The sequence below is a fragment of the Ailuropoda melanoleuca genome, chromosome 13, assembly GCF_002007445.2.
Source record: "Ailuropoda melanoleuca isolate Jingjing chromosome 13, ASM200744v2, whole genome shotgun sequence".
NCBI classification, from domain to species: domain Eukaryota; kingdom Metazoa; phylum Chordata; class Mammalia; order Carnivora; family Ursidae; genus Ailuropoda; species Ailuropoda melanoleuca.
Window position 1 is genome coordinate 23,559,376 of NC_048230.1, and position 14,683 is coordinate 23,574,058.

Sequence of the window (14,683 nt, forward strand, 5' to 3'; positions counted from 1 at the left end):
GGAGGGTTATAGTATTTTAAAAGATGTGGACATCCGTTTTAGATTTCATTAGGCTGTACGCTCCTTCCCTCCCCCCATCCCCTCCCCCCTGACAACTGAAAATCAGTTGTATTTCTTACTGCTAGCAAAGTGAAGTGGAAAATTCTCCCACCGTCACCAGCAGGCTGTCTGCCAGGGAAAGAAGGTCCGTGGAAGGTGCTAGGTGGAGCAGTAACAGAACCCACAGACTAGGAGTCAGACTGTAATGTCCCTGAGACTGGGACAATTGCTCCCAGCAGGCCGAAGGCAGCATTCTCAGCCCCAGGAGGGGGCAGTCACTGGCCACGCCTGCCTCCTTCCTTCAGCAGACTGGAACCTTCCCAGAGCAGGCTGGAACCCTTAAGGAGGCAGGCGCATACCTGCCAGTTACACTACCCTGGAAGTCTTCCTTCCTTTTCTACTCTGTCTTATCTGCTTTAAGAGGCCTCATCACCTGCTGGCAACGATTCTCTCTTTTAAGCCAAACTACGGAGGCGGCGGAGGAGGAGAAGGGTTCTTCGGCCTAGACGGGGATGTCAGGCTGAGATGAAGCAGCTTTGGCAGCCCCTCCCAGGGAGAGGAGCCTGAGCCTGCCGGTGCCTTCAGAAGCACTTAGCACCTCTGGGCCCCGACCCCTCCAGGAGCCTGCTGGCACCAGGGGAGAGACCACCGGGCTGGAGCGGGACAGGACAGACAGGAAGACGGAGACTAGAATGGGAGACTCTCTCCTTGTCCTGTGGCCCCCTAACCCCCCCGACTCTTCAAAGACACCCCGTACCTGGTAATCCTGATCATCAATCCCAAACCTCTCCCGGAGATTCCGGAACACCATGGGGCAGTACTCCTTAAACTTAAAGCGGCTGGGGAGGTTCTCCCTAGGGCAAAGCAGAGAAATGTCTTCGTGAGCCCCTCCTTGCCCGTCTCCTCCTCACATCAGATCTTCTCTGGGTTTGGGTCACGGGTCACCGGGATCTGAACAATCTGCAGCACTCAGAATGTAGGTTTCTAGGCCCCAGAAATTCTGGAGAGGAGTCTGGAAATCGACACTTTTAACAAACACTCCTGGTGATGCTGAGCGTGTGAGAATTTTAAAACTTTGCATCCCTGTGTTCATTTTGTAAAAATGAGTCGAGTTGTATCCTTATGATTTGTGTACTTTTTCTGAGTGTATGTTCTCGTTTGACAAATCGTACAGCTAAGGGAAAACATCTCACCTGCCGAGAAGCGAGACGGGGTCTCCCCCCCTCTGCCCCAGGTGAGGCGGCTGGCAGTCTGAAGGCTAAAAGGAGAGGCCTTTCCCAACCAAGGGACCCTGTCCTCTGAGGACACTTCTATCAACACGTCCTGAGATGGTTACGTCCAGGAAACCCTGGGCTTCCCTCGGGGTAGAGGACGAGTGTGCTTTGGATTGAAGAGGTCCTCAGTCAATTGACTGGGGTCCCGTCTTTCCAGGAAGCCTTGTCTGTGGGTTGCTGGCACCAATCTCCACCCTTCCCACTCCCTGGTCAGTAAGCCACAGACTCCAAGGAGGGGAGAGAATGGCTGTGAAGGGAGGTCTCCTCCAAATCCCCCATCTTTACAATGGTCCCCTTGCTTGGGATCTCCCTTTGAGAAATACGTGCCCCTGACTACACTCCAGGATGACATACTTCGAGGGAATAAACAGCATGGCTTCTCATGAAGTCAGGGGTCTCCTCTGCCTCCTGTCCCCTTCTCCTAGTAAACGGCACCATAATCTAACAATTAGCCCATCAATAGTTGTTGAAAGGACAAAAGGAATAAAGAAAGATAAAAGAAGAGATGGGATGCTCTGCTTCAGGCCAAGATATCAAGGTGGCGGAACTCCACCAGAGGCCGTGGGCCCCAAAATAGGCTGTGGTGCGATGCCCCTTCCAGAGCCCTGAACCCTGCAACACAGCCACCCCCTTTCCTGCCTCAGGGCCAAGGGCTGCCTCTCCTTCCTTGGGGGGTGTGATATTGTGATACAGTAAGAAATAGATATGTGGTCTTCATTCCTGTTTCAGGCACAGAGCAACTAGAACCCTTGGAATTTCTGAAGTCATAAGAGCAATAAAAATGTCTTTTTTTATTCATAACAAGCCCCTTTCAACTACGTCCGAGTTTATGTGAATAATGTGACTTTTGAGGTGGTGAGAGCCTGGGTGGCTCAGTCGGTTAAGCGTCCACCTCTTCATCTCAGCTCAGGTCTTGATCTCAGGGTCGTGAGTTGAAGCCGCGCGCTGGGCTCCACACTGAGCGTGGAGCCTACTTAAAAAAAAAAAAAGTGACTTTTGGAAAGCCTCAAAGGATGGGTGCTGGTTGCCAGGGGAAACAACCAGGATGAGTGGGTTGGAACATTCAGTCCCACTCCCCTGACCTACAGAGAGGGGAGAGGGGCTGGAGGCTGAACTTATCACCGATTGCCGATGATCCCTCGATCAGGCCTTCACGATGAAGGGACGGCTCAGGAGCTGGAGGCTGCTGGACAGGTGCAGGTGTGGGGAGGGTGGCACACCCGGAGAGGTCGTTCTGCAGCTGAGTGAATAAACTGTTTTCCCAGGTTCTGTGAGCCGCTCTAGCAAATTAACCCACCCAAGGGAGAGGGTCATGGGAATGTGGGACCCACAGCAGGCTGGTCATTAACACAGGTGACGACCTAGACTTGCGACTGGTATCTGAATACAGGGGGGCAGCTTTGTGGGACTGAGCCTGTGGGACCCGATGCTAAGTCCAGGTAGACGGTATTGGCTGAATCGGCAAGACACCCTACAGAACTGCTCGAGGTGTGGAAAACCCAGTGAAGTGAAGTGTGGTAGTGGTGGGAGAGCAGAGCAGAAGTCCTTCTTCTAAATGGGTGGCCGCTTAGCTCTGAAGACAGATGGCTTCTAGAATACGATGTTAGGAAGCCACTAAGGGATATTTTCAAACCCAGCTTCCCCTCCAGGCTAACAGTCTGGCAATGGTGAGGGGCCATGGAAGGTGGCACCGGGATGCGAGTGCAGAAAGGAGGGGGTGGGCAGCAAGCGCTTTGCGGGGTGGCCCACGGTGGGCTGAGAAAGCAAGGCCTCCCAAGGGCTTAGAGCAGGCCCCACCCTGCACCAGATGAGACGGCTGCTCCAACTCTGAGATGCCCTTCAGAGACCAGCGTTTGTCCCAGAGGCCACAATGAACAAAAGTGGGAGGAATTACTGCGGATGGCGCCCTCAGGCACCACACTCAGCCTGTAGCTCACATGCCCGTCCCTGTCGGGAGGGAGCAGAGCGTGGCTACATCCGGGGCCAGGAACACGTCTGGCAGCTTCTTGCCTCAGACGGAGATCAAGATAGGGCCACTGCTGTCAGCCGCACACTAAACCCCGCAGCTCATGAGCCACTCACTGCTACCTAACCTGGTCCGAGATGAATCACCCAGGGCCGGGCCACACGCCAGGAGGGACCCTGGAGGCAGGCAAAGGAGATGACAGAATGACACAAAGGGAGAGGCATATAATGAATGCATTTTCCTAGCCAGTTTGTCAGTGGGGCGATCCAGGTGTCGCTGTCACACCCTGCCAGGTGCCGGCTTGGCACTGCCACACGCGAGTTTTCAGAAGCTCTCTGTCTCGAGGGAAAGGGCTGCCCACAAAACCTGAGCCCGCTCAGGAGGCCACTTACTTATTGAAGAGATGGTTGTCCACCTTGATCTTGCTGTATGCTTTGAAGTCATCTGGCATTAGCATGACAGGCACAGGGACATTGCTCAGCTCATTGATCTGCAACGCAAGGGGAAAGTAAGGGGGAAAGTGAGGTTCTCAGCCAGGAGGCCACCTGCCTCAAAGACACAAGATGCTACAACGTGAATGCCACCATCTCGCCAAAAACATGTCTGTGGATTCCCTCCTCGTCTTTATTTCTGCTCTTCTCTTCAAAGTTCCCAACCTCATCTTCACCTATTGAAATTCTCCGCACGTGATAAGTTCCAGCTCAAAAGGCACCTACTCCATGAAGCTCTCCGTGATTCTCTAGACCATAAATGTTCTCTCTCACTCTGGAATTCCTGAAGTAGTGTCTGTACCCGTCCTTTGGCCGTCACACAGCCTCCCTCACATTGTAGTTAATGCTTATCAACCTCGCAAGCTCGCTAGACTATAACTGAGGCAAGACCCGATTACTGATCTAACTGGTCTCTAGAGGTTCCACGGTGCTTGGCCCCATGATGTGCATACGGCAGGTACTATATAAATATTTGTCAAATGTAGCAGTAAGTGGATCAATGAATAAACATCACACAACCTATGTGGGTACAGAGGCCGTTTAACATCCTCACAGAAAACATGGGTCATTCAAGATGTTGGGTGGGGGCAGGAAAAAAGCTGGATGAGTTTATGTGGATGTGTAACTCATCTCCAGAGAAAAGGATTAAATTTAAAGTGAAAAGAAGAGGTAGGCATCTGGCCACTGGCTCGTTCTTCCCCTTCTGATTAAAACAGGGCCAGCTCCTCAGGCCACGTCCTGCCTTAGGCTGAACTGGACAAGAAGGGGAAGGGTGCCTTCCCCCCACTGCAAACAAACCTTCACATTGGCTTTCAGCCCCCTTCAGGGAGCTGGAAGCTGACAGGGAGCTGGCTTCCCACTGGCACAAGAGCGCACCCTGTCCTCTGTCCCCAGCTTAGCCAATTAGTGGTCTAATTAGCCACAGATGTCCTCTCCTTCACAGCGGGTATTTGACATTTGACCCTCAACCCAGCGGCCATTAATGCATTCAAGATTTACAGAGGAAACCCTAGGTCTGCCTTAATGGATGGGGGGGAGGGGACGCACAGCCTTATGTCTCCCAGAGACTTTTCTTGCAAATCCTATTATCTCAATGAGGCCCATGTGGCAGAGAGGGAATAACCGAGACTCATTAGGAGCATAAATGGGGGGAAACAGCATTTAATTTGCTGCCCCTTTCATGCTCCAAACCTTTTTTATGTAGAAATGTCAGAGGCTGGAAGAAGTCTGAGTTAACGCAGTATCTGGGCTAGGGAACCACACTTTCCTAGAATCAGTGAAAAACCTAATTTGCTCCTGGGGAAATGAAGGCAGGCACAGGCACACAGATGTCTGGGGAAGGGGGTGCAGGGTATCAGCAGAAGTTGGCAGTGGGGCAGGGACTTCATAAACTGCTGGCAAAACCTGATGGGCCTAGAAACCAGAGTATATCCTGTATGAGTACATTTATATGAAATCCTAGAACGAGAATCTACAGTAAGAGAAATCCAGTAAGAGACTGCCTGGGTTGGCTGGGGGCAGCGGACTGTAAAGGGACATGAGAGGTGTGTTCTGGGGCGACAGAAATGTTCTGTATATTTTTTGGGGTGATAATTACATGACCAAATATACATTTGTCGAAATTCATCAAACTGGTCACTGAAAATCCCCAGCACCCAGGTCTGCGATACCCACCGGTTTACCAGCCACACGTCAAAAGCCACACCAGCTCCCATTCCAGGGGGTGCTCACAAGAGAACCTGATTGTGAAGTGTGTGCCTATGGAGGAAACCATTCCACTTCCTGGTTTTCCTGCCAACAGAAACAATTCATGGGAGCTGTCCCACTTCCTTTTTCCTGGCATATATTGCTTGGCTCGGAAGCTGAAGAAGTTCACGGCTCCTGCGTCACCCTACCCTTCCTAGTTCATCCTCCACACTAGACAGAACACACCGCACTGGCTCAAAGAGCATGGTTTTATACCAGAATGTTCCAGGACGTACTACTCATTGATTCTGCGTTAGTCTAAAACCCAGACTTGGTGCCAAGGCCAAGGCTTGATGCTGGGACAACTAGAAAAGACTGAAGCCTTTGCCTGACAGTGTCAGCGATGCCAGGCCAGGGTGAATTTTTTTAACGGGAGCTATTCAAGAATGCTTTATTCGTTAATTCTCTGTAACTTCTGGTTCAGCCTACTTTGAAGGGTTGTAAGTTGGCCAGTTTTTAGTTCTCCCTTCATCTCTCTTCTTGACTACACAACCCAATAGCAGGAAACTTCTGACAGTATTTTTGGTGAACAATCCATACATATGAACTATGTAGGCTCACCCCTCATTTCCACTGGGCACCATGCAGATGATTCACTCTAGGGATTAGCTGTACTATTTTTTTTTAAGTTGTGTTAAATTTTATAGCCCCAGAGAGTTCTATTCAATTTCAGTTGACAAGCACTTACTAAGATACTACTACACACTTCACTTTATGTTGGGGGGGGTGCACGTAGTGGGAGGGTGCACACTGCACTCACAAGAAGAGTAGGAGGCTTATCCTCTTACTGGGGAGATGAGATGAACAAATGACACAGAGAAACTCAAAGTCAAGTGGTATACCAGTAGTGCAAATACAGGGACAGCGACATCAAGAACAGCAGAGGCTCCGAGGGTGAGGTTAATACGGTCACAAAGATCCTGGCCCTCCCACAACAGGCTAGAAACAGGGCACCTCATGCCTCTCCTGCTATTGCCAAGAGCACTTGACACTGGAGGGACCTACGACAAGATCGTGTTACACCCCCACTTAAGCTGGCCCATGGCTCCTCACTAACCTCAGGGTAAAGTTTTACCTCCTTAGCCTGGCACTGAAGGCCTTTCCTGACCTGGCTCAGATGCCACCAAACTCCTATTCAGTTTACTTCTACTCAGTATATTGAGGGCCTTACGATATACGCCAGGACAGGGCCAGAGCAGGGGAGACAAAACTGAGAGGACACAGGCTCTGTGCAGCTGGGAAAACAGACGGCAAAGGATACCACGCGATGAGTGCTATGGAGTTATAAAGAAAGGGAGGGGGACAAACAGATGAAGAAACTGGTGTTGCCTGGCGGTGGGAGTCAACCTCTTGCTAGAGGAAGCTGAAGAGAAATAAATACATGGGAGAAAGGCCTAGCATGGCAGTTCTCAAAAAAATAAAAAATAAAATAAATAAAAAATCAGAGGAAGGGAATCCCAGGCAGTGGCCACAGTCAGAACCAAGCCTCAGAGTTGTAAAAGTATACTGCTCAGCTTAAGTACGGTGTGTGGGGGCAGTCTGGAGGGTGGCGGGGTAGAACAGAAGTACTAAGGAGTTGGGGCGCCTGGGTGGCTCAGTCGTTAAGCGTCTGCCTTCGGCTCAGGGCGTGATCCCGGCAGTCTGGGATCGAGCCTCANGTGTGGGGGCAGTCTGGAGGGTGGCGGGGTAGAACAGAAGTACTAAGGAGTTGGGGCGCCTGGGTGGCTCAGTCGTTAAGCGTCTGCCTTCAGCTCAGGGCGTGATCCCGGCAGTCTGGGATCGAGCCTCACATCAGGCTCCTCTGCTGGGAGCCTGCTTCTTCCTCTCCCGCTCCCCCTGCTTGTGTTCCCTCTCTCTGGCTGTCTCTCTCTCTGTCAAACAAATAAATAAAATCTTAAAAAAAAAAAAGTACTAAGGAGTGGATGGAGAGAACACAGGAAGAGAGGTGAATGGCCTAGCCTGTTATCAATATTAATAATTAACAGCTGCTTCTTTGTATTGACTACCTAGAAGTGGCTGGGGATTTCTATTATTATAGATATCATAGATATCACATATTCTGTGCTATTATTTCTAATCTTTAATTGCCACATAAACTGTTATGAATCTGATTTTGTAAAAGAAGTCCAGGATACCTTGCTCAAGGTCACACAGACAGGATGCGCAGGGTCAGGATTCGCTCCTGGGTCTGTCTGGTACCCACACCTTGGCTCTGCATACGCTGCAGTGTGAGTCTTCTTCTGGATAGCGACCTTGACTAAGGAAGTATTCCCCCTTCCTTGCCTCTCTCCTAATAATCGGCAAGGAAAGTGGTTTTGTTCATTTTATAGAAAAGGAAAAGAAGTTCCAAAGCTATAATAAGGGGCAGAGTCTGGACTTGAACTTAGATTTGTCCACTATAAAAATCTGGACTTGACTGCGCAGGAAATGGGAAATGCTCTTGGGTTCAAATCTGGGAATTTACATGATCAAAGGGGTGCTAAAGAAAGGCATCCTGGAATCAAAATCAAGCAAGGATTGGAAAAGGCAAAAATAAGAAGCAGTAAGACCATTTATGGGGCCACTATAATAGTTCAGGTGACAGACTGTGGCAGCAGGAATAGAAGAAAGGATAAAGCTAAGAGAATCATCCAATATCTGGCTAAATGACACTTCCTCTGTGAGAGCTACCCTGTCTTCCCCAGGCTGAACTAATTACTCATTCCTCTGCGCATCTTTATACCCCAAATAGTACACTCACTTGGGTAACTGTTTGCTTACATGTTTCAGTTTCCCACGAGATTGTGAGCCCCTAGAAGGAAGAGACTATCTTATCCATGCTTATGCCCCTAGCACGATGACTGGCATATAGTAGGTACACAATAAATGTTGGCTAGAGGGACAGATGGCTAGAAGAAGGGGACTGGAAGTATGACTAACACCAGGATAAAGAGAAAAGAGACAGCAAAGCTGCTGTGACCATGCCAAAGACTCAAGGTCTGAAGGGTGAGAACAAAGGTTAAAGTTGGCTATGGAGGCTAAGACCAGACGGTTGAGTCTTTTTTTAAAGATTTTATTTATTTATTTATTTATTTGAGAGAGTAAGAGCGAGAGAGAGCACAAGCACTGGGGAGGGGTAGAGGGAGGGGGAGAAGCAGGCCCCTTGCTGAGCAAGGAGCCTGACGCGGAACTCGATCCCAGAACCCTGGGATCATGAGCTGAGCCGAAAGCAGATGCTTAACCTACTGAGCCACCCAGGCGCCCTGTAAAGAGGCTTAAGTAGCAGGAAGAGAAGAAGAAACTTTATTTGGTAGACAAAGGGGAGTAACTACAAGTTTGGAAGCATGAAAAGTCATGATAAAGCAATGTTGCAGGAAGATGTGCCTGTCCTCTACCATCTAGCACAATCCTGGGCCGACCCCCCCCTTCCCTTCAGCACAAGTGCACTTGCGGAATGCATATTCATTCAAGTACCATGCTAAATACAACGTATTCGATGGGAAATCTGCTGCAGCTCACATCCCGTAAGTGGTTGCTGGATTATCCACACGATTAACTCCAGGAGCCATCAGCATAAATAATAAGGAGGCTAAACTGGCCAAGTGAGAAATTTAGGAGCAGAGAATTCATTCTACACTGATCCTACTGGAGATGAAAACTCAGTCACTAGTTCTAGTCTGCTGAACTTCTGATTCCAGAAGCCTCTACTTCCCTGTGTGACCTTCACAGGAACGCAGGAGGCATGGGCAGGGCATGCAGGTTTCCTGACGTGTTCTGCAGTTCCGTGGGTGGCTCAGCAGTAGGCTGGCTACCACAGACAATCAGGGGTTACCTGCCGCCATCAGAAAACATAATGTGTTGAAAAACCCCAAGACCACGGAAGTCCAAGCAAGACCTCAAACCAGAGAGGAAAAGGGCAAGAACAGAGCCACGGGTGCCAACTGATTCACTCCTATGCTTATTCCTATTTTTTCACACCATGGTTTTTCTTCTCTTCCTGTTGTCCGTGAGGTGGAAAGTCCTGGCAAAGGGCAAGTTTATCCAAAGGCCCCACTAGAGCAGGAATATTTACTAAAGATTTTTAAAGTCGCAGAGCAAGAGAAAAAGGCAGGTAAAAGAGGTTCTGGGTCTGCATTAAGCAAAGAAAATGCATGGACAGCATGGGGGTGGAGTGTGGGAGCGAACTGAGCAGACTTAAGAATGAATCTGTTCCTTACACCATACACAAAAATTAATTCAAAATGGATTACAGACCAACATGTAGGAGCTAGAAGTGACAGAGTTTGGGGCAGCTGGGAGCCTCATTCGGTTAAGTGTCTGCCTTTGGCTCAGGTCATGATCTCAGGGTCCTGGGATCGAGCCCCATGTCAGGCTCTCTGCTCATCGGGGAATCTGCTTCTCCCTCTCCCTCTGCTCCTCCCCACCCAACTCATGCTCTCTGGCTCTCTCTCCATAAATAAATAAAATCTAAAAAAAAAAAAATAACTATGAGAGTTTTTCTTAGAAGAAAATATAGGAGTAAATTTTCATGACCTTGCATGAGGCAAAGCCTTCTGAGATATGACACCAAAAGTGCAGGCAAACAAAGAATTGTACTTAATCAAAATTAAAAACCTGAGCTTCAAAAGATACCATCAAGAAAGTGTAAAAGATAATCCAAAGAATGGGAGAAATACTTGCAAATCATATAACTGATAAGTGACTTGTACCTAAAATATATAAAGAAAACATAAATCAAGGGGGCGCCGGCGGGGGGCTCAGTCAGTTAAGCCTCTGCCTGCAGCTCAGGTCATGATCTCAGGGTGTGGGGGTCAAGCCTCGCATCGCACTCCCTGACTCCCTGACTGCTTAGCAGGGAGTCTGCTTCTCCCTCTCCTTCTCCCTCTGCCCTCCACCCTGCCACATCTCCCCTCCCCCCTCCCCCCCAAGCTCGCTCTCTCTCTCAAAAAATAGAACTCTTGTAAGTCAACAATGAAAAGACAACCCAAATTAAAAATGGGCAAAAATGTTTTTAAAAAACGGACAAAGATCTTCACAGACATTTCTATGATTAAAATATATAAATGGCCAGGGCGCCTGGGTGGCTCAGTCAGTTGAGCATCTGCCTTTGGCTTGGGTCATGATCCCAGAGTCCTGGGATGGAGCCCCATGTCTGGCTCCCTGCTCAGCAGGAAGCCTGCTTCTCCTTCTCCCTCTGTCCTCCCCCCACCTTGTGCTTTCGCTCTCTCTTTGTCAAATAAATAGATAAAATCTTTAAAAAAAAAAAAAAGAAAATATATAAATGGCCAATAAGCACATGAAAAGATACTCAACACCATTAGTTATCAAGGAAACACAAATCATAATCACAATGAGCTAACACTTCGCACCCACCAGGGTGGCTGTGATAAAAAAGACAATTACAAGTGTTGCCAAGGATGTGGAGAAACTGGAACCCCCCACACCCTGCTGGTGGAAATGTACAATAGTGTGGTTATTTTGAAGAACGGTCTAGCGGGTTCCTATATGGTTAAATATAGTTACCGCCAACGCTCCTAATCCTTGCAATCACCTGAGTGAAGCTTACCTGGTTCCTAAAACGGCCAACAGGTCCTCAAGCCAGGTCTGCCTCCTCTGGTCTCCATACCCCTCTCCGAGGCAATCCCTTCTCTAACTCCAGAGCCTCTAAACCGTATTTCACCCGCTAAAACACTGGTGTTCTCTCTTTGCTAGTTCTCCCCTGACGGATCTAAAGTTGTCTTCTTTTTCTTAAAGTTTTACTTGTTTCAGTAAGCGCTACACCCAACATGGGGCTCAAACTCGCGACACCGAGATCAGTAGCCGTGTGCTCCACCGACTGACCAGCCAGGCGCCCCAGATCCAAAGTCTTCGGACTTTTTTCCCTGTTTCCTGCAGTTTCCCTCCACAAAGTCCATGGGCTCCATCTCTTGTCCGGGAGAGGAGCTCCCGTGACAATACCGAGCTCAAAAACCTCTCTTTTTCCAACTGGAAGTAGATAAACCACCTCAGGAGAGAGTAACTGACTTAGGCTCTCCATAAAGACATACCCACCCACCATCAGCCATAGACAATCATGCCCTAAACGCCTAAAGGGGTGAGAAACTAAAGAATCAAAGAAATATGGTATCTGAAGCCTCAGATTGCAAAAAGTACAAAAGCGGGCTTCTGAAGGAAGACACCCCTCAGGAAAGGCGTGCGATCCACCAAAAACTGTGTGGTCCTGACTCCCTAGAGAACTGCAATATTTTATACCACTCTTCTTCCGGGGAGATGCCTCCATTTCCCAGATGGGAATCCAAAAGTACTAGACCTCACCACGGGCCCAGATGAAGCGCTAACGCTTGGGACCAAATGAGCTGTGCAGCTTGCCCTGTCCAGGGAGTGGTGCCAGTGCCTGTCCCCTGAGGCACCCCCTCATTGCACCCAGAACTGTAGGTCTTGCTTAACATCAACGCCTTTCCAGCTAGCCCTCAAACTTTTCTTCAAGTTAGCAAAGAAAGAGGGTGACTGCCTAGTCAAAGAAAGTAAGACTCACAGATGCCTGTCCCTCTGCCATGCAGAGGCCCACATCCGGGCAGCCTCACTGCCTGCCTATCAGAACACCCAACATCACACACACTCGCGGGAGCTGGCGGGCACAGGCACACCCACCCGAGCATACACACATTCAGGTTCTCTAACAAGACCATCATCCCCACCTATCCTGGCACTTGGCTGAGAAACGGACTAAGGAACAGGAGGCACAGAAGGCGAGACCTGCCATTCAAGCACCGCCACCGAATAACACAGCCTGGGGTGCTGGGCAATGAGCTGCATCTTCTGCTGTGGCCACGAGTGAGCTAATCCTCCACCCTGGGGCCTCCATTTCTGCGTGTATAAAATAAGGGACCCAAAGTAGTTAGCTGCAATATTCCAAGGTAGGAGCCCTAAGAATCTCCACCAATCCTCTATGTAAGACAGGATGCTTTCTAGTGAGAAGCAGGCGGTAGGACAAAATCAAGGATTGACTTCCAGACAGAGACACAAGGTCTACATTTTGATGACCCAGTTTCCCTTGCAATGTTGTCAGATGACCCCTGAGGCAACAGGAAGCAGGAGAAAAAAAGTCTGCTGGACTACTGGCCCAAAGCAGCCTCCAGGGGTCTGGGCATTAAACCAGTGCTACTCCCCTACCCTGGCCAGGACCCTCACCTGAGGGAGATTACTGAGAACAGTAACCTGCCCAAGACCAAAACACCAACAGACTTCTCCATACACCTGCACTTTTCTGTATTAGATATAAAGATCTAAAACCCCGGCTCAGACTAAGGTTCATCGATCTCCAGCCAACCCTCTCCAGAGGTCTGCTCCTCTACCAAAGCAAAGCAAAAAGTCTTGCTTGCCCCAGACCCCTTGTCATCATTTGATCTTGTGGGGAATTTCAAGTGCTCTGAAAAGTCAGGGTGCCTAAAGAACTGAAGTTCACAGGAAACCCAAGCCAACAGCTTCATCTTCCTCGTTCCAAACTTGGGAGTTGGTGAAGTTGGGTGTTTCAGGTTCCTTTTACTTCCTCTGCTCATTCCTGGTGTAGGGACTCACAGTGCAAATGGTCAGAAGGCAAGGAGCAAGTAGTTGGAAAAGCAAAAAGAAAGACCCTAAACAGGGCACAAACAAAGTCCTCCAGCTCAAGCAGGAATGCTGGGCTCCAACTTTCTGATAGGACAATCTTAAAGCACCCCAAGAGTCCAGGGGACCGCCCTCTCATCCTAACCTGCGACCATTATCGCACCGTTCATGACCGTACAACAGAAAGCTCAATAAAAGAGAAGTCAACGTCTTTGACATGAACACCATAGGAAAATGCAGGAAGACATTATTTCTACTATGAATAGTCTTCCTTATAATCAGGCCTCCCCTTCTCTCAAATGGTTACATTCTCTCTTCTCCCTAACCCAGGAAGACCCTGGTAAAGTGTCTGTGGTTCAAGGAAGCCTGTGCTTCTCCAGTTGATACATCTTGTTCAAGAAGAAAAAAAGGAAACCCAGGGAGGATTTCCATAGTCAGGGTGAGGAGGTCTGGAGGATGGGAAACTTTAAGCAGTCGCAACAACCAAATAACCAGTAATAGAGGAATATTCAGGCAGGCCAATGCCACTTGCTCTGTCAACTGGACAGGGAGCTGGCAGCCGGTTAAAGGAACAAGGGGGAAAACACATGCAACAAACAGGGTGAGGGGATGAAAGCGACTCCGCCGCACCCAGGCCTTCCCCCTGAGCTCCAGGGACTGCCCGAAGCGAGCAAGCCAGACGCAGGAAGCTAGAGGGGCTGGAGGGAAGGGAGGGGGCGACGGCATACCACCGTCGGAGACACCAGGCCTCGCGCGGGGCACACCCGGCCGGGACGGCGTGCAAGGGTGGGGTGGGCGTGCAAGTGGCTTGGCGAGGGGCTGCGGGCGTCCCCGGCAGGGCCCGCGGGGCGAGGGCCCGGCCTGCGGGGGGGCGTGGGAGCGCGCGGGGCCGCGCTCGGAGGGGCGCGCGCGGGGGAGCTGGTTACCGTGTGGTTCACCCCCCACANGAGCCAGCCGGCTCGCTCCGCCCCGCCCCCGGGCGCCGCCGCCGCCCCGCCGTCACCAGGCGCTGTCCTCCCCGCCCGGGTGGTAGCGCCCGTCCCGGGGAGGCAGCGGCCGCCTCACCCGCCCCTCCTTCCCGGGTCTGACAGGAACCGGGCTGGCCTCGGGACGCCTCAGAGCCCCACACCGGAACAGAGAGGGGAGGAGGGCTGGGGGTAGGGCTCGCCGTCTACCGCGGGAGGGTCCCCCTGTCCGGCACCCCCCCCCAAAGCCAGGGTTTGGCTCTTTCCCTCAACCTGACGTGCCAAGATGGCGGCGGCGCCCAGGCTCTGGAGGAGAGGAGGGGCGGGAATGCGAGGAGGATGGGACGTACCATCCCACCCCGGGGGAGAGAGGAGGAACCCAGCAAGGGGAAAAGGAAGTCCTGCCGGGAAAACCGAGGAACGCCCCCTCGCTCCACCCAAGCGTGGATCTTCCCACTCCCCTGGGCCTGGAGCGAGCTCCACCCGCGGGTCACGCCCCTTTCCCCCGGGGCCAATGAGAGCAGCGGGCCGTGAGGCCTGGGTTTTATGAATGGGTCCCTCACCCACCCACCTGCTGCTTAGCCTCCTCCTTTCAAAGGGTCGAGTTAAGAGACAGGC

General features: G+C 50.7%; 1 protein-coding gene across 1 annotated transcript in view; it reads right to left on the reverse strand.

Annotated features, from left to right (window-relative positions):
- Positions 1-14,044, reverse strand: part of PIP4K2B (phosphatidylinositol-5-phosphate 4-kinase type 2 beta) — a 26,946-nt gene extending 12,902 nt beyond the window's left edge. The window contains exons 1-3 of the mRNA XM_034640027.1: positions 14,027-14,044; positions 3,672-3,769; positions 797-893 (exon numbers count right to left, since the gene is read on the reverse strand). Of these exons, the coding sequence (XP_034495918.1) occupies positions 797-893; positions 3,672-3,736 (162 nt within the window). The 5' untranslated portion in view covers positions 3,737-3,769; positions 14,027-14,044. The remainder of the gene's footprint in view (positions 1-796; positions 894-3,671; positions 3,770-14,026) is intronic.
- Positions 14,045-14,683: the final 639 nt, after the last annotated feature.